Consider the following 18,274-nt stretch of genomic DNA (forward strand, 5'->3'; position numbering starts at 1 on the left):
GGAAAGACAACGTCAACGACTCAAAGGGAGCGAGCACGCTCATACGATGGCGTACCACTGGAGTTACTGAAAGGGTGAAAGTGGTCTTCGAGAACAGCCACAAAGTCAGCGTTGCAGCAGCCAGGTGCAAGCCCCATTCAGATTGCCGTTCATTCAGCCCTTCTGCATGTAGAGGTAGTTGTACACTAGTGTACCTTACTGCGACACGCATTTGCAACCCTCCGATTTCCTCTGTGGAGTTTCTATCTCGCTTGCTGGCGATCACGGCCCGCGATAAAGATCATCATGAGTGATAGGGCTCAGCTAGGACTTTATTGCTTAAACCACAGCCGACGACTATCATCCCATCATGGAACATAGGCGGCTGGCCGCTGGTTGGCTGTTGTATTGTCAATCTTGTCAATCAATATCTTGTACACTACATGCACTTGGCACTCGCTCGCGGCCAGGACAACGCTATCCCCATCTGGGTATGGCCCTGGCCCCCAATGGTGCATGCTGGCCGGCTCAAATCTTAACGCTAACCTTCCCAGGCAAAAACAATGCTGGACTGATCGACCAATCGACATTCCACACTATGCCCTATGTGTGTGTAAGCGACTTGCAAGTCACTTGCTGTCTCTGAGCCAACAGTATGGTAATCCCCAAGATGGATGTCTTTGTCCTTAGAGGTAGGCTAACAAAAGCAACCTAACAACCAGTGCGAGCCTGGTGATACTGTGATAAGAGCTCGAAACAAAGGTTCCATATCGTGAAAGGAGACGGACGACAAGCCTCGCGAGCTTTCACTGTCAAGGACGCTCGAGGGGAACGACAAAGTCCGAGAATTCCGGAACATAGGATTCAGGGCGACACCAAGCCACACCCGAAAATCGTTGACATGCCTGCCGATATTGGTTATCATTGACTACAATACCAATCATGTCCCATCAAGAACATCACAGCCGGCTCAAAGCCATTATCTTGCCGTTCAGTCGCCCGGAAGATCTCGTCGTTATCACCCAGCTGCCAGCTTTACATGCAATACATGCATCGTGGACGCAGAGCAGATCTACATGGTATCCTGTGTAGTGTACACCCAACATCCACGAGGAAAGCACGTTGTCTCACTGGTTGATAGTCCGAACGTGACCCCTACCGTCATAGTTCTCATCACAGTGATCAACGGATCTCACACTCCGATACGCCTCAGTCAACCACCACGCTAGTGTAGACTTTCTAGCATCGAGACTCCCACCAGACACGGAACTAAGACAAGTGTATGAGCGAATAGCAGTTCAGAAAGGCACAGAGACGCGAGTGAGAAAACCCAAAGGGGAAAGAGATAGCACACTTGGATCGGCATCGACGACAAGGCATGCATAGAGGTACGCATGTCATGAGGGAGGCGTTTAGGACGGAAGACACAGAATACTCGGAGTATCTTTCCGGGCCGTTGGGGACACTGCAACACATCCGCCAGTCGTTGGGTAATATTGGCCCCGGTGGGTGGGTGGTCAGCAATACAACTGAGACTCTTCGACACACCAAGTGAGATTGGATACAATCCTCGTTGTCGGGAACCTCCAGTGGATTATCAATGAAGGCTTCACATCAAACTTGTCTTCGGCCCCTTCCTGTCAACATAAGTTGTGGCCCATCAGATCTGTCTGTCTGTCATCTTCCTTCAGACACAGTGTCGGACCTGCTCGCTTCATCCTTCCCGTCTTATATCAGCTTCCATTCATCTGCAGGAACAAACAAAAAGGACTTCTTACCTCTGTTTATGTCACTTCTCTTTACTTCTAAGCAGCTTACAGCGACCCCAACGCCACCTACATACCAAGTCCGAGTTATCAACAAAACACCCACCATCGAAATGTCCTCAGACTCAACCCCCTCCATCACGAGCCTCTACCCCGAATACCGCACCACCACCCGCCTGGACCACCTCCGCTCAACCGCCTACTCCTACCTGGACGCCCAATCCCACACCTACCTTGACTACACCGGCTCCGGCCTTTGCTCCTCCTTCCAGCTAGCCGCCCATGAAGCCCGGCTCGCCTCCACCCTTTACGGCAACCCCCACTCCGTCAACCCGACTTCGGAAGCCGCCACCATCGCGGTCGAGCAAACCCGCAAAAGGATCTTGAAGCACTTCAACGCGGACCACGAAGAATATGCGGTTATCTTCACCCCGAACGCCACGGGCGCCGCGAGGTTGGTCGGAGAGGGATATCAGTACAAAAGGGGCGGGAGGCTGGTGTTAAGTGCGGATAATCATAACAGTGTCAATGGGATGAGGGAGTTTGCGAAGAGGAAGGGGGCGAAAGTGGAATATGTCGGGATTAGTGGGACTGACATGAGGATCAAAGAGCACGATGTTATCGAGAAGCTGGCCACAAGATATGCCGGAGTGATAGGGAAAGTGAGAAAAGTGGTGACTGCGCCAATTAAGGGGTGTCTTGGGAATTTGTCTTCTGCTCCTGATTCAGTGGGGCTGATAGCATTGCCGATGTCCGAGAAGCAACAATATCAAAATCACGAACATCAGTCGACGGGAAAGACAGAGGAGAGAAAAGAAGGAGGAGAAAGACGAAATGGCTTGTTTGCGTACCCGGCTCAATCCAACTTCACTGGCGTCCGACATCCCCTGCACTGGGTACCACTTGCTCAGTCACGGGGCTACGACGTCCTTCTTGACGCTGCCGCTTACCTACCTACCTCCCGCCTCGATCTTTCGGGGGACATCAAGCCTGAGTTCATCATCGTGTCATGGTACAAACTCTTTGGCTACCCCACCGGCGTCGGCAGTCTCATCGTCAAGCGTTCTGCCCTCGCCAAACTTCGCAGGCCTTGGTTCAGTGGAGGCACCGTGAAGGCAGTTACTATTGGAGTAAAGTGGCACCAGCTCAGTGACCGGCTGGAAGAAGCTTTTGAAGACGGGACCGTCAACTTTTTGAGTATCCCCGAAGTGGCGGTGGGATTGGATTGGTTAGATTCCAAGGACAATCCTCCTCCTCCTTCTCCTTCTTCCTGTTCTCCCTCCAGTCCTTGTCCCAGTCCCGAGAGCACCGGTTCCAACGGAGAGAGAAACGGAGTAGGCGGCATGGAAATCCTCGAAACCCGCGTGCGTTGTCTTACGGGTTACTTCCTGGAAAGACTCCAAAACCTGCGCCACAGCGACGGCCGACGGATGGTTGAGATCTACGGACCAACAGATACCAAGATGCGCGGAGGCAGCGTGGCGTTCAACTTGCTCGATGCGCGCGGGAAGTACGTGGACGAGCGACTGGTCGCGTTCGAGTCTGCGGCCGCGGGGATCAGTCTGAGGACGGGGTGTTTCTGTAATCCCGGCGCGGGCGAGGCGGCGTTCGGGTTGGATATTTGGACGTCGTTTTCGAGGTTGCCGCTGCCCACGTTGTGGAGGATGTGGAGAGGTCAGGGGAGGGATAAGGAGTTGAGCTTTGAGGAGTTGTTGAGGGTGCTGGGGTTGCCGACGGCTGGGGGGATACGGGTTAGCTTTGGGGTGGCGAGTAATGAGAGGGATGTTGAGAGTTTCTTTGGGTTTGTGGAGAAGACGTATAGAGATAGAGTGACGGGGAAGGAGGGGTTGCCGGATAGGATGGGGTGTTGAAGAGAGGGTTGGGATATAGATGGGTTGTTGAGAAGGAAGGTCAATGTACATGATTGAAAGTTCGAGTGTTGAGTACCTAATCGGAGTATGTGCTTCTGCTCAGCTCAGTGTTTGGGATTGTGCTTTATTTGGTGTTGAGGTGAGATGGAAGCGTGGAGGACGTTGAATGACTTGGAGAGATATGAAAAGTGGGTCAAAAAGTCATTTCAGTTACAGTGGGCAGCCGCTGTGTTTTGGGTGGTAAATCAAGCAATGAGGTCAAAAGTGGAACTCCGACGACATGTCATCCGCCTTGACTCTTCGACCTCCCAACATCTCGGACATAGGCACGGCGCTTGGATGCGAGTTTGACACATCCCGATGTACGCATTGCCTATACCTAATTATACCTTGAGACTCTTTTAGCTAAGCGCGGGCTTAAGCGGACTTCATATGTCCTTGTTCCAGGGGCTGACGCTGGCCGCACAAAGGCCACCCAGCTTCCAGGTAAAGGCTCCCTCCATTCTCAGCGCTACACTATCGTCGGACTAGCGAACAAAACAGCTGACTTCTTTCTGTTATCATACCACGTAAACAACCCCACCGTATCCCCAGCAACCAGAAAGGGGAAGACCACGGTCGGCGTTCCTAACCTCTCGTCCATGTCCCGGTTGAACTTCGACCTCTACGAGTCCAGTCCACGCCAACACACATTCGGAGCCCTCGTCACAGCCTGGCCGTGCTCTGCGCCCACCCCCGCATTGCTTCGACGGTCCACCACTCGAGCCAACATGTTTCGTTCGTCACCTTCCCGCAGCGCCGGTACGGCCTCCCATTGGAGATTTGGTGTGCTTGATTAGCGGTTATGTGCATGACAGGGTCCCTGGAGAGAGGCTGTGTGGTGGGAACGGCCCGCTGGTGGCCGCTGGGATGGCCACTTATAGCGGCCGGGCGCATCATCTAGCCATTCGTGGGCGTACAACATGACCATGCAAAGACCAAAAAGTGCAGGAAAATGCACGATGCAACCAACGGGAACAAGACATGAAAGCAAACGGATTCTGCCAGTCTGCCTAAGGACACGGACATATGGAAGCGACCCCTCATTTTGGGCTTCCCTTTGCTGCTGGTGGGCTGAGCAGTTGAGAGGGTTTATCTTGAGCGAATTCCCGTCTTTTTTGCAGTGTTGGAAAGTTACACCCTTACTATGTGTTACTGTGGCATGAGTGTGCCTGTTTTCGTTGTATTGAATGGGGACTGTAATTCGAAGCAATCATGCCGACCACTCCATCTTCCAGACGTAACTCCCAACGAAGCCGACGGGGAAGCACTCCGCCGACACCAGGACAAAATGGCTCGAAGCTTGCGGGACGCATAATGTGGTTGCCGCATGCGGATGAGCTCAGCTCCTCCACTGGCTTCTCGGAGGAATCTCATAACCATCCGGTCCTTGTGCTTTCGAAGAAGATTGCTGCAGATGGGAAGGTTGACATTCTTTTTGTGAGTTGCGCAGGACTCTTCAAATTTGCCAATGGATCAGTCATGTCTGGTCCCAAGACTCGACGTCCGCAAGCTAACAAGCTTGGTGTGTGCAATCCAGATGACATCCTTTGGCGGCACGGATCTTGAAACGAGGCATCGGCACAGCAACGCTCAACTACGAGGAATTTACCTTCCCATCGATCCATCACCTCCCCATCCAGACAACAATATCCAACTGCAGCTTGACCACGGCGTGCCGGCCTTCAAAAAGAACTCCTACGTAAATACTAGGGACCATAAGAAAATCCTCTTCTCTCTTCTGAGAAACTACGATCGTCATCGCAAATACAAGATCTACACCATCACGGATGCCTCATACCAGATCGTGGTGGAACATTCCGGTTACCGCGAGCCCACTCCTCCTCCTGTCTACGATGACAGGTTCACTGTTCCAGTTCCTCTGGACATTCTTGTTCAGGCTCATCTGGAAGCAGAGAGAAAGCGGAGCCAGGGATACGGAACGATACCAAGTGTTGCTGTTAGTCACAACCTCTCTTTCTTGAACGTTATAAGATTTCACTGGGCCATGCTTTCTAACTCCCTCTTTCAGCCACAGCTACAACACCCCGCCTCACGACCTATCCAAAGCACTGCTCGAAGCGATCACCACAGCTACTCCGCCTCACGACCTGTCCAAAGCACTGCTCGAACCGACCACCCCAGCTACAACAGCTACGACAGCTACAACCCGTACTATTCCGGTGTCCACTCCCAGAGAAAGCGCAATTCCGCAAGACCTTCCGGTCACTCGTCAGGCGGATCTCCCGACGATCTCTCACCAAGCGCCCAGGTTGTTTTCTGTCTTATTATCGCGACTACCTTTGCCTGTGTAGTGGCTGCCGTGTACATGACTTTCAGTTATTTGTTTAAAGACTTGAAGGCGGTTGACTGGCACAAGGTAGCTAATGCTGTCGGGTCCTTCTTTTGGGAATGCTTGGTTGCTATGGGTAAGATCCTCAAGTATCTGGTAGTCGGCATGGCTAAGAGTGTTGCGTGGGTGGCAAAGAGTGCGTGGGTGTTGGTGAGGGACTGGCTCATGGGAACACCAGAGGATAAGTTGAAGCCTTTCTGAGCAACTTGGTCTTAGTTGAAGGTGGTCTTCAAGGGAGGTAGAGCTAGGCTACCTGTCTACATGTACCTACACGATGGGATAAAGCACGGGCTTAACGCTGGGCGGGGTTAAGGTCATGCTGACCTCGAGGCTCTTTCACTTCCCGTTGAGGACGGGAGTCGAGAGTGCCTGCGTATGAGGCTCATACGTCATTCACTGGGCTTTGGGATCTGGGTTGTTTTCTGTCTTTCCCGTTACTCCGTACCTTCCATCCTTTGGTCGCTTCTTCTTGCACCGCTTCGTCGTCCGAAGTACTCTACCTGGGGCATCTAGGGCAGTTTGAAGTTCTGCACGTAACCTTCAATACATGTACAGATTCTGCACACAAAAGATTGAATTGTCCCTTGCCCCACCTTGTTTGTCACTTGCTCTGGTTTAAAATACAATATCTTCTCGCGACCTTACTTCTCTCACTTCTCAAACTTTTCCCATCACCACCAACTTTCGGTCTCCAGTTCCTCAAGCACACCATCATCACTTGGTACACGTGTATCACACAGCCCTAAGCGTGTGTTGAAGGTAGGCGGTCTGAAGCTCGTACGGCAGGGCCGAACTTGCCTCGAGACACGCATCTGCTTTCCCCTCCTAAATTCCCCAGAACGCGGTCGGCAGGAGGACAGGTAGTTCGAAGACGCCTCCAACTACAGCCAAACCAGCTCTCAAAATCTCGGCAACAACACCTGCTACGACCGCATCCAACCCCCCCTCGTATCATACGTCAACATCGTTGACCGTAAGTAGTCGCCTCTTGTTCATTCTGTCAGAAAGGTAAAGCAATAGTGAGTGCTGACTTTTACTCCAGGGCGCCGCTCCTCCCAGCCACAAAAGAGAGGTCGTCGTCGTCGTCATCGTCGTCATCGTGTGCCCCCCTCACGGCACCCGGCCCTGACCAGAAGAAGGCGTTTGTTGTCTACACTCTGCTTTGATGAGTGGCAAAGCAGCGGGGATCGCCCCTGCCCGAGCCTACCCTGACAGCCGTGAAAGCATCCGAGATGCTTCGCATCCATCCAGCACACAAGAAAAACAGGAAAGTGATTGTACACACGAGTAATGAGTAAGTATCAGCTGTTCCTTGTTTTCTCCAGCCTGTCAGAAGAGTGATGAGATCCTGATTCCTAACTTCATCTCCAGGTGCTGCAGCAGTGGCAGCCGCCACAACAAAGGCGGACGCCCACGCCCATTCAACACCATGTCCTCCACCAACTCTTCTCATGCTCCTGCTAATCGCCATGCCGACAACCACGACCAACCGCAGTGGCCGCCGCCACAACAAAGGCGGACGCCCACGCCCATTCAGTACCAGGGCGGCCCGGGCCAGCCTAAGGGCTGCACCAGCATTTGAGAACCTAGCTTGTCAAAGATGTTAAGAACAAGGGAGAGGGCTTGCCGCCACTCTCAAGCTTCTCAAATGCTGGTGCAGTCGAGACTCTGAAGCACTCTCGTTGGACTGGGACGACGAAAAGGTGTTGATTCTAGTAGTAGGAACAGGGAAGAAGGGAAATTGAAAGCAGGGCAGTCTAAATACCCAGGATGGGAGGGCCCGTGAATGGAAGCACGGTGAATGGGCGCCAAGAGACACGGCCGGCCAACAAGTCTCTGGAGATGCAGGCCAAGCTGGAGGTCAAGTCGAAAGATGCCAAGGCAAAGTCGAAGTCGAAGTCGAAGTTGAAGTAGATAGAACACAATGAGACTTCCAGTCTTTATCGAATTATCTCTGTTCACGTTTGTTCAAACCTTGTTACCAAAACTGTGCTATGTGACTGTCGTTGTGCTAACATGCACTACAAACTTCGATGTTGTTAATGATTTCTTTGGTCGGGGCTTTGAAAGGCTCATGACTCCGCATGCTGTCGTGAATGTTTCTTTTCGTGACAAGATAAGGTGCCTTGTCCTTATGAGCAAAGATGGAAGAAGGCTTGTAAGCAGGCCAGACTGGCTGACCAGAAACAGGACAGAGGAGAAAGGCGAGGATCAAAGGCTTCCTTCACGAATGCTGTGAGGTTGAATTCAATGAGAAACAAACATTTCAGTTCATCTCACGGAAAGTGAATCGTGAAAGCAGGACGGCAAGCTCGCTTCAAATGAGCCGGCCCGAATTGCGGTCTGCACAACCAACACTGCTCGTACTCTATTTGAATCAAGATGTCCTGCAGTTTACACCCATTTCGCAATTGGAGGTACCTTCGCGAGTGTATACTAGGTATTTGATGTCTTTCCTGTTGACTCTGATTGCTTAATTTGAGCTCACCTTACAATCACACCAACCAGACCCCTTCCTGCAGACGGACACTCAACATTTGGAAGACAATACATACATTTCCAGGCTACCCAACTAGTGGTTTATTCTCCAGCAGTCCCGAAAGGATTAGACTACAAAGATCAAGTTCCATTTCTGTGCGAAGGTTGGGTAAGTGCCCTGAATGTTCGCAAGAGCCCTCTGCTAAAGAAAAGTGGGTCTGGCTCAGGGGCACTTTATACTTCCTGTCATCGGGAGAATTACACCACTGATGTATTCTTCCAACAAGGAGACCCTGAGCTAGGACTGAAAGCCAGAGAATCTAATATTGTTACTTTGTCTGCCGCAGGGTGCTTTAAACACGATCAAAATGGCGAGTGTCCTTCAGGTATTTGGGCTCAGGGATACAGTGCATCCCTCCACGCCACTCGGTATACCACTGGGTAACTATGCTTTTCAAGAGTGTCAAAAGGGAACTAAAGGTGAATTCAAAGTGTTGCTTGCATGATGAGCACATAGATTCGCTAGTGGTGTAGAACAACGTGGACGACATCTTGCAATGCTTCCTGGCAACGGACCGCGTGGCATCCATCTCTCGAGAACGCCAAGGACAGACCCAGGTGCCTCCCACGAAGGGTTCTGATACCACAGAGTGCTAGGCATGGGTGAAAATGACAGAAATGAGACGATTGGATGAATGACGTACTTGAAAGTATCTGGAAGGATCCAAACCGGTAGCAGGCATCCGAACTCGACGTGGACCGCTATAGAGCATGACTGTTAGCCCGGTAATCCGATCTTTCTGCCTCAGCCCGCAGCCCCAGCCACACTAGGGCTATATCAGTTCAGCTGGCAGACAAGCCTTCGTGCGAGTGCACGTGCAGTAGAGGTACGATACCTATTGTGAGAGGCTGTGGGTGTGACTGGCAGCTGGCAAACTTGACCACTGTATTTGAACTCAGTGTGAGCACCAGCCACTTAACGGATGGGCAGGAGAAACAGAAATGAAAGCTTCCCGGACTCACCATCTTGACCCCTCACCTCTTCCCAAACCCTTCCCATCACAACAAAGTTACAACAACATTCCAGGTTCCAACTCAGTTCCAAACATCGTTCCAAACAGCGTTCCAACAAAGTTCAAAAACACCGTTCACATTCCGCGTTCCCAATCTCAAGGTACGTCGACTAGATAACCTCGGCTCAGAAATAACATAGTTGCAGTTGAGGCTTACATACATCTATCAGCGGATCCATGGGTGCCCTCTACAGGTAGGTGAGGAGGCGGTTGAGAAGATCAACCGGGACTGAAGCTCCTGTTGACAACAAGACCATCGTGCCTCCCTGTAAGTACCACATTCCTCCGCTCCTGCCTATTTTTCATTTCGAAGTGAACTCTATGTCATTCTTACCTGCATGTGTCGTTTAAAAGAGGTTCTAACATCTATTACTCCGAGAGCATCAGGTCACCAAGTTTCCATAATCGCACGGTCCCGGGTCTCACTCTCCTGGTGACACGGTGTTTCCCCGTTGAGGGAAGTAGCTACCTCTGCCATGAGCTGTACACAAGGCTCGTTGACGGAGCCGTCAGCTCTCTAGAAACCCAGAGAAGACAACAATCAACACATTCGTCATTCATGAAGGCTACGCCGATTCCACGCATCACCTGCCATCGAGAGCCACAATAAACACGAGAATGTGTACCACAACCCCGGTGCTTTCATCGACGCTCCACAGCAAGTCAACCCTCAGCTGGCTGATCATGACACGCAAACAAATGCACCAGACCAAGCCAGACTTGCTGTGGAGCGTCGATGACACCAAACGCAAGAGAATTTAGAGGTACCAGCTCCTCTGTACGGCAACCGTACCAAAACAAATGAAGCCTAAGACGCACAGAAAGAATTGGAAAGCAACCTAAACCTCGAATGCCAACCTCTTTGAGCCCGGTTCAACGCACTCCGTCTTTCCACCCGTGACAAAGGAGCATGGTATTGGCATAAAACCATGTTCAACTTTCACAGTATCACGACCGTACTACATCGCAGCTTGTATCTCCAAGCCCAACGGCCAAGTTGATTGTTGACTTCAGCTGTCCGGTCTAGACGATTGCAATATGTCAACTTCTGCCAAGGACATTCGCAGCAAGCGGTCGTGACGGTCGTGATCAACATCAGCAGCAACATCATCGGGGTGATAAGCCCCACTGGAAAAACAAAAAGAACCGTGGTAAGACGCATCGGTGACAAATTGCCGGATCATCTGAGGGGCATCAACCGTAGTCTGATCGGGACGAAGCAATCGTCGAAGTGGACGGAGTGGATGTGAACACGAGGACACAAGAATGGTGGTGAGATATTTGATTGAAGAAGAGTACGAGGAAGAGGAAGAGTACGAGGAAGAGGAAGAGGAAGAGGAAGAGGAAGAGGAAGAGGAAGAAAGACATTGATGGACGGGACAAGATGCAAGTAGGGAGCACTAGATACATGCCCGTAGACGTCAGGTATCTAGCAAGTAGAAAAAACACATGTTTGTACCGACAAAAGACATGGACGGCCGTCTTGTCAAACGCCCATTGCCAGATCAACTTGGCGCCCTTGAAGAGGTAGAGGTACATTCACATTTATTGAAGAGAAAGTGCTGGAAGTCCAGGCTCTGGGCGCCCATTCACTATCACTGTCACTGTGCTTCCCAATCACCCACCCCACTGCCCTCTTCGGTTATTTAGGTATTTAGCGCTGGACTGCCTGGTTTCCGTTTCTCTTCCTGTATTGCCACTACCAGAACAAAACATAAATCACCATTTCTGCCGTCACATCTCCAGCCTCCAACAGAAAACAGAATTTCGCAAGATTGGCCTCGGGTACATGTACCTTAGAGGTACCTACCAATCATGCCTGACCCTCTTCAACGGTCTGCATTCCAAGCGGCCCAAGATGCCGCCCAAGCTCGCCAGAGGGACAACCATCCAGGGTATGCAAATCAACTATCATATTCCACTCTTGAGACGTCCTTGCAAAAGATCTTGCTAACGCAAGGTTTGAACAGTCTCGATGCCCAGAGACAGAGAAATCTAGAAGAGCAGATGATGGACTGGCTCCGGCTCCAAATCTTCCTCATCTTTTTTGTCTCACCCTTCCTTGTCCTTCTTTACTTCTGGCTGGGAGTGAATGTCGTGTACTATGGTCTTGAGATCATCGTCCCCGTGCTTGAGACGACAGCAAAGGTGTGCCGGAGCTTTCAGGGCTTGCTTGAACCTGTGTCGTCTCTATTATGGTATCTGGTGCGCTGGCTGGGGTATGCGGTTGGATGTATGGTATTTGTAGCCCTTGGGATCTTGGGTAACTATATGTCTTGAGCACGATATCGATCGAGGTACATGTACCTCTTGCCAGCAATCGATAGAGTGGAGGTATGGAAGCATGTGGTAGGTATAATCCTGACTCAAGACTGCAGGTACCTCTAGTCAAGCTTCACCCAACCAGGCTCAAAATATTTTACCTGACTGGATCAAAGGGCGGAGCACCTCATCCAAGTGCAAGTACCTAGCGTATTCAACACCCAGTGCAGGTTGACTTCTCGTTCTTGACAAACCACGTCGACAAGTAGCATTGACGAGAAAGTGTTGGGAGGTCCGTGCCCTTTGTAAGCGCCCATTCGTTGCATGTGCCCCTGCCAATGCTTCCCATTTACCAGGGCAGCTACCCTTTACGGATATAAAGAGGCAGGCAGCCCCGGTCGTGCCCTATATCTCCTCTTCCGTCACTACCCCAAAACCACAGCTCATTTTCTCTGTCTTCACCTGTCCAACTCCGAACACAAAACATTGAAAATACATACCGCAACACATGTCTTTGGGTTACTACCTCTACCATGTCTGATCCTCTCCGACGGCCTGGACCGTCACATACCTCCCAGAGAATCCAACATGAAGCTGCTCCTCAAGCTTACCAGACCGACAGTCGTTCACACTCTTCCGGTTATACAAAAACCGCAGAGCAACATGCGAGGTAAGGACACAGGACATTATGTCCAATCAACATCTTGAAGCGTCATAGTGCGGGATCTTCTAACTTGCAGTCTAAACAGAGACGACATGGATGATCAGCTTATAAGAAAGAATGCCGCAAAGGTGCAGCTGCTGTTGTTACTGGGTGCCCTTTTTATCACAATATTCGTTGTTATTTTCATTCTGTGGGCAGGAGCAAGCATTTTGAACTATGGCCTCGGGGTAATCATCCCCGTGCTTGAGCCAGCAGCACACATGAAGGTCTTTCGGTGGCTTCATAGCTTGCTCGGAGTCGTTGCGTCTGTCCTGTCGAAGCCGGTGATGTGGACGGGGTGTATGGCAGGGTGTGCTTTGGTAGGCGTTTGTATATTGCCGATCTTCCTACCTTTACCTCCAGGTACCTACCTGTAGGTATTTTGGTTAGTGTCTAATACGTAGAGGCATAAAGGCAACCTCAACCAGATCACAATGGTCACAATGAAGGCAAGAACTATGTGCATATTCATGAACAGAAGGGAATCCACTTCAGGCGCAGCATAGGTAGGTAGGTATATATGTACCTAGGCACAGGCGTGTGCGCGAGGCGTTTCATGTAGTATACCCATCTTTAGAAACTAGGTTGGATTATCTAGAGGTAGAGTACCTCTACACAACGTGATGGAGCGCGCAGTTTGGCTGAAAATGCAAGTATTGACTGTTGGCCCATTATTCCGGCCACACGGAAATCTGCCCACCAGTCTGCCCTTCCATTGAGCAACGCCATTGGCCAACTATGCGCCTATTCGTATCTCGGGAGGCTGTGTGCTTGGAACGGGCCGCTGAAATGGCCGCCAGTTCTCCAACCCCCGCATGCAGAACGTGCAGCCAACGAGCGGGGAGTGAGGTAAACGGATTACACTACGGTTGTAAACAACATGGATGCAGAGGTAATTGATAAGTGAACGTCACTCTAGGTACTTAATAACCCGATCGCTGCCCAAGTCCTCGCGTCCTGCCAGAGTTTCGTCTTTTCGACAGTCGGCATCTTCAGTCATCCACTTCAGAAGTTCCAGTCTCATGAGACAGCGCTGCACTACAAGTCAATTTTCAACATATCGAGCGAGCCAGTTCCGAATCCAGAGGCCCATGAGCCAAATACGAAGAAGAAACTGCAATCCGCGATTCAATATGCCATGGATCGAAAATCCGAAGGTCTCGCGGGACTTATTATGTTCCTACCAGGAAATGTAAAGGGCCTTCCTGAACGATACGCGTCCTACGACCATCCGGTTGTCATCTTATCACCGACCATCTCTGCGAGCAACGAAGTCGAGATATTAGGGGTAAGTTAGGTGATCTTGCAAATGGATAGCGTCCCCCCCTTCCTGACAATACCTCAGGTACTTCAAGGTACCTCTAAGGTAGGTAGATCTTGATGATTGGAGGTAATCATGACTAACTTGAGCTTCTTCAAAGATGACAAGTTTCCGTGGTAGAGATATCACACAAAGATTCGACACCTCCCCCGAAGGCATGAAGAACAGGGCGAAATATCTTCCCATCGAGCCTACACCCCCTCACCCCGACACGCCAGAAAAAAATGTAATGCTCAAGATCTTGCCTTACAACCCGAAGACCTATTCTTACGTGGACGGTTCTGTGGAATCTAGAAGGTCCGTCCCCTTCTCGGTACTTACAAAATACCTCCCCAACGCAAGAGACCGCATATACGTCGTTCAATGTCCAATATTTTACCTCGACAAAGACTCGTACCAAAAGCTGGCCGCGTTTGTCGGCTTTTCAACTGTTGCGCTTTGTCACGTTCCTGTAGACCCGGAGGTAGAGAGAGAGCATCTTACGGAGCAACTCGCTGTCAATGATGAGCCTCGGAGTCCATGCATGCTCCTTCCATTCCACAACGGCGATATTCCGATGCCCGCAAAGAACCAGCACACGCAGTCGAAACATGCAACAACACAAACATCAGAAGCAATCGAACCTCCATTCCCCACGCACAGTCACATACAGCCCATATCTCCTACTTCTTCCCATTCTCTGAATGCGGAGCAAGTCTCTTTCATCGCGGAACAACTCAAGCGCCAATGGGCATTCGATGACGGCGCCCGCCACGTCTACGGCCTTGGCGGCCCGCTCAACTTATCTAAGATTGCTCGAAATAGCATCAGGCTAGCCATAGCCTGCGTTGCTATGCTAACCGCTGGAGGAGCTTTTAGAGTGAGAACAGTTGGGAGGGAAGTGGTCGAGGAGCTTAAGGCGGGCGTCCAAGCAGTGATGTTCGTGGCTGCCTGGAAGAACCTCCAGATCGTGGCTGCGGCGAAGGGCGCTCTTACTAAAATGGCATGGGCAGTGGCACGGGCAGTGGTCAGACATTTTGGAAGAAATTGGGGGCATTATGGCATAGCAAGCCTGAGTGCCTGTGTCCTTCACAGATATTATGAGCGGTATCCGGGAGGGAGAGGGTCAAAATGGGATCAGATCTTGATGCTGGCGTGGGATGTAGCTTGTCTCCGGATTATAGAGTGAGATTGGGACGCGTTGAGGCTCATGTAAGGCGAATGACAGGCCCATGGGCAGGGAATTCTTCTGGCTTGTTTGTGAAGCGTGCAGGCAATGATCGAATTCGTGACCTCAAACATGACGTCCACAATGGCTCGGCTATAACAGCTGTGCCAGTTACTGCACTTAGCAAATATATATGTTTACCTCTGGTTGTCACCAAATGCGTCCTTCATCGTGAAATGGTCCTCGTAACCCGATACATGCCCGCCCACAGATCCAGTCTGTTCTCATTTGGAGCCAAGTACACAAATAATGAAGTGTCACTCAAGAAGAGAAAAAAAGCAGGTACCTCCATCATCTTGATCCCACATCCACCCCTCAATCCAGAAACCAAGCCGCACCTTCCTTTCCTCATCGAGTAGGTATCTCTGGCTTATATCCCTACTATCCTTCGCGTGCCTTCCATTTTCAGGCCATTCTCACTCACTTGTGGGCTTTGCCTTCCGTTCATTGGTCGTTCGAAGTCCAGTCTGTCATGTTTGCTGCCCGTGGCAACGAGAACAGTTTCATTGAATATTCTGTACGCACAAAGTTTCAACAAGATGAGGTACTGTGGTATTGAGATCCCGAACGCAAGTACACGACCTCGATATTTTCGTGTATCTCTCAATCCATATAGAACTAAATGAAGAATTATCTTCCTGCACAAATTAATCCGAGCAGCATATGTGCCACAATGAATAATACTGAGACTTGTAGTCAAGTCAAATCTCGAAAACCTCCTATAATAAAGGCCTCTTGGGGACTACTCAATACGTCTTGGGAAGCAGATATGACCTAGTGGGAGATGATGGATGTATCTTGGACGAGAGGGAAGTATGATACCGAAGTCCGGGAGAGGGATAAAGTGGTAACGTTTTGAATTTTACCTATCTCTGCCGAAGAAATGAAAGTTTCGCGGGCTGTTATCATTGCCTGCTCGAAGTTGTCAGGGTAACGGTTCTAGATTCATGTCATTTTCAATCTTACAATCTCTGTATATGCCGTAGCTCAAATACAGGCAGCATTACTCTCACTTCCTTTCCACATTCAAGAACCCCGCGTTCCACTCTACACTCATCACGATCAACTGTCCAACTTTCACGTTGCGTTCTACCACCAGTTTCTCTCTCGGTTACACGTTAACCACCATTCCTTTCTCCATCAGGTCTTTAGGAAGGCCAGTTCCAGCAACCACACCGAGAAAACCGCGTCCAACGAGCCCAAGGGTTCCAACAGCACGGCAATCTCCCCATCACTTCCTCCACCCCACTTCCCCTTCCTCATTCCCTCTCCTCACTCCGCTACCCCCACCTCACCCTCACCATGGCACCCACGGAGAAGAACGTCGAGGAAGTCCTCGGCCAGATTGACGAGACCAAGGCGGTCTTGACTGCCAACCCTAGCGCGCTCGCCGGAACCAAGCGCCGCCGCTTCGATGACGACGATGGCGATGAGGGTGCGGGAACCAAGCGTATCCGTGTCGGCGACGACGCCGATAACGGTAACGCCATCCCCACCTCCACCAACATCAACATCGGAAGGGTCTCAGACGACGAGGACCTTCCTCAGCCATCTCACAGCTCGCTGGCACCCCAAACCAGCATCTCGGGGCCCATCAACCCCACATCTCGCCACGACGGTCATGAGGCCAATGATCTGGAGAAGCCACTGCTGGCTCTCCAATCTTCGAATGAACTGACGTGCCGAGATGAAGACCTCGCAGGACGTATCCTGTGGGCTGGACCCAAGGCTGTGAGAGATCTGCCTCGAGGTCCTCTGGACAAGAAGAAGGGCTTGCCTCCTCATCCTGCCCTCATCATGTCACCCAAAGTTAAGGAAGACGGCACCGTCGACTTTTTGGTAGTAAGTACTCGATCCCCACCTGCCGTGCCCGCGGGCTCGTTAGGTACCTCTACCGAACAGTGGAAGTGTTCAGACCGACAACTGGAAGATTGGAACTAACCAAACACGCACACCCACCAGTTGACCTCGTTCCAAGACAACAGTCTCCTGAAGAGATTCCCCGGAAACTCTGAAGAAGCCGTCAAGGCGAGGTCCTACTTCCTCCCCATCGAAGGTGCTCTCGAGACCGAACCCCACCCCGATGACCCCGTGAGGAACTTCATGGTCAAGACCACCAAGAAGCCCCACAACCAGAAAGCAACTTCCTTCGTCAACACGACGCTCATGCGCAATGTTGCCTTCGACCTCCTTGTTGCGTACAAGGATGGAGGCCTCTTTGCGCAAGACTACTCCATCGACGAGGCTTCGTTCCACAAGCTTGAGGAGTTCATGACGAACCGCCCTCCACTGGAAGAAAGTCTCATCGAGTACATGATGAAGGACCCGAACAACGAAGGGGCGGGCAAGAAGCGGAAGAGGCCCAAGAAGCCGAAGACGCACAATGCGGAGAACTAGACCCCCGGTCTGGTTTTCGTTCGTGCACCTAGGCTTTGACGGGTTCCGTTTCCATGGAAGCTCGATGACGGTTGTGGGTGGCCTGGCCTCGCTGATGCTTGGCGCGGCTCTTGCTCTTTCTTGGGTACCTCTACCTCCAGGGTCGGTGGGGAAGCATCGCACTGTTCCAGGTTGCCTACCAACTGAAGTAAGTCTCTCTCACACTGATGATCGTATCGAACAATGACTGTGTCTAGCTGATGGAAATCTAGGGACTCTGAAAGTGCGACATCACACTCAAACACGTAAGTCACAACTGAAACACTCCTACCCTTTTCCTTCGTAAGATGGTGTTCAACCGCTAACCTTTGTACTTTACCGATTTACCCCTTACTCAGTCCGACCGGGACTGGGTAAGGGGTGGGCAGGATGGCCAGGATGAGAGCCGGATTGGAGCTGGAGATGGAGCTGCGGGACAGTGATTGTGGAAGGTTGAAGGCGTGGGCCGAGTGCAGAGATGTCAACCTGGGTGGATTAGGAGGATGAGGGAATTTGGGATTATCGAGGTAGTCATGGAGGGATTCGGGGCGATATGGCGTTTGGTTCTGGGTTTTGGGGCGGGCGGTGCTTTTTCTTGCTTGTAAGGGACCTGGGACTTGGTTTTGGATTCGGGATGGGCAGGATGGGGATAAGTGGGACTTTTATACTTGCCAGCTTGGGATTGGGTAGACTTGCGGTTTTTGGGACATGGAAGAATCGAGGAAGTTACGGGCAGATTGGATTTAACTCTTGCTATCTCCGAGTGAGTATGGAAAGTGGAATGAATGAAACATGGTGGACACTCCA

At 51.1% G+C, this 18,274-nt stretch overlaps 5 protein-coding genes across 5 annotated transcripts; all 5 read left to right on the forward strand.

Annotated features, from left to right (window-relative positions):
* Positions 1–1,858: 1,858 nt before the first annotated feature.
* On the forward strand, positions 1,859–3,616 carry NCU07805 (hypothetical protein; the record flags this gene model as incomplete). Its single annotated transcript, XM_953298.1, has 1 exon — positions 1,859–3,616. The coding sequence occupies one exon, from the start codon at positions 1,859–1,861 to the stop codon at positions 3,614–3,616; it is 1,758 nt and encodes a 585-aa protein (XP_958391.1).
* Positions 3,617–3,923: 307 nt separating this feature from the next.
* Positions 3,924–6,645, forward strand: NCU07804 (hypothetical protein). The gene is made up of 4 exons (XM_953297.3): positions 3,924–3,978; positions 4,039–5,095; positions 5,196–5,615; positions 5,688–6,645. The coding sequence occupies exons 2-4, from the start codon at positions 4,871–4,873 to the stop codon at positions 6,207–6,209; spliced, it is 1,167 nt and encodes a 388-aa protein (XP_958390.1). The 5' UTR covers positions 3,924–3,978; positions 4,039–4,870; the 3' UTR covers positions 6,210–6,645.
* Positions 6,646–11,374: 4,729 nt separating this feature from the next.
* NCU16916 (hypothetical protein) lies at positions 11,375–11,947 on the forward strand (the record flags this gene model as incomplete). Its single annotated transcript, XM_011396498.1, has 3 exons — positions 11,375–11,454; positions 11,530–11,778; positions 11,938–11,947. The coding sequence occupies 3 exons, from the start codon at positions 11,375–11,377 to the stop codon at positions 11,945–11,947; spliced, it is 339 nt and encodes a 112-aa protein (XP_011394800.1).
* A 407-nt stretch (positions 11,948–12,354) lies between these two features.
* On the forward strand, positions 12,355–15,210 carry NCU07802 (hypothetical protein; the record flags this gene model as incomplete). Its single annotated transcript, XM_953295.2, has 4 exons — positions 12,355–12,491; positions 12,571–12,844; positions 13,444–13,812; positions 13,946–15,210. 4 exons carry the CDS (start codon positions 12,355–12,357, stop codon positions 15,011–15,013), a joined length of 1,848 nt encoding a protein of 615 aa, XP_958388.1. The 3' UTR covers positions 15,014–15,210.
* Positions 15,211–16,354: 1,144 nt separating this feature from the next.
* On the forward strand, positions 16,355–17,449 carry NCU07801 (hypothetical protein; the record flags this gene model as incomplete). The annotated part of the gene is made up of 2 exons (XM_953294.1): positions 16,355–16,894; positions 17,015–17,449. 2 exons carry the CDS (start codon positions 16,355–16,357, stop codon positions 17,447–17,449), a joined length of 975 nt encoding a protein of 324 aa, XP_958387.1.
* Between the last annotated feature and the right edge of the window lie 825 nt (positions 17,450–18,274).

This window comes from Neurospora crassa, linkage group V (genome assembly GCF_000182925.2).
Source record: "Neurospora crassa OR74A linkage group V, whole genome shotgun sequence".
In the NCBI taxonomy this organism is placed as follows: Eukaryota; Fungi; Ascomycota; class Sordariomycetes; order Sordariales; family Sordariaceae; genus Neurospora; species Neurospora crassa.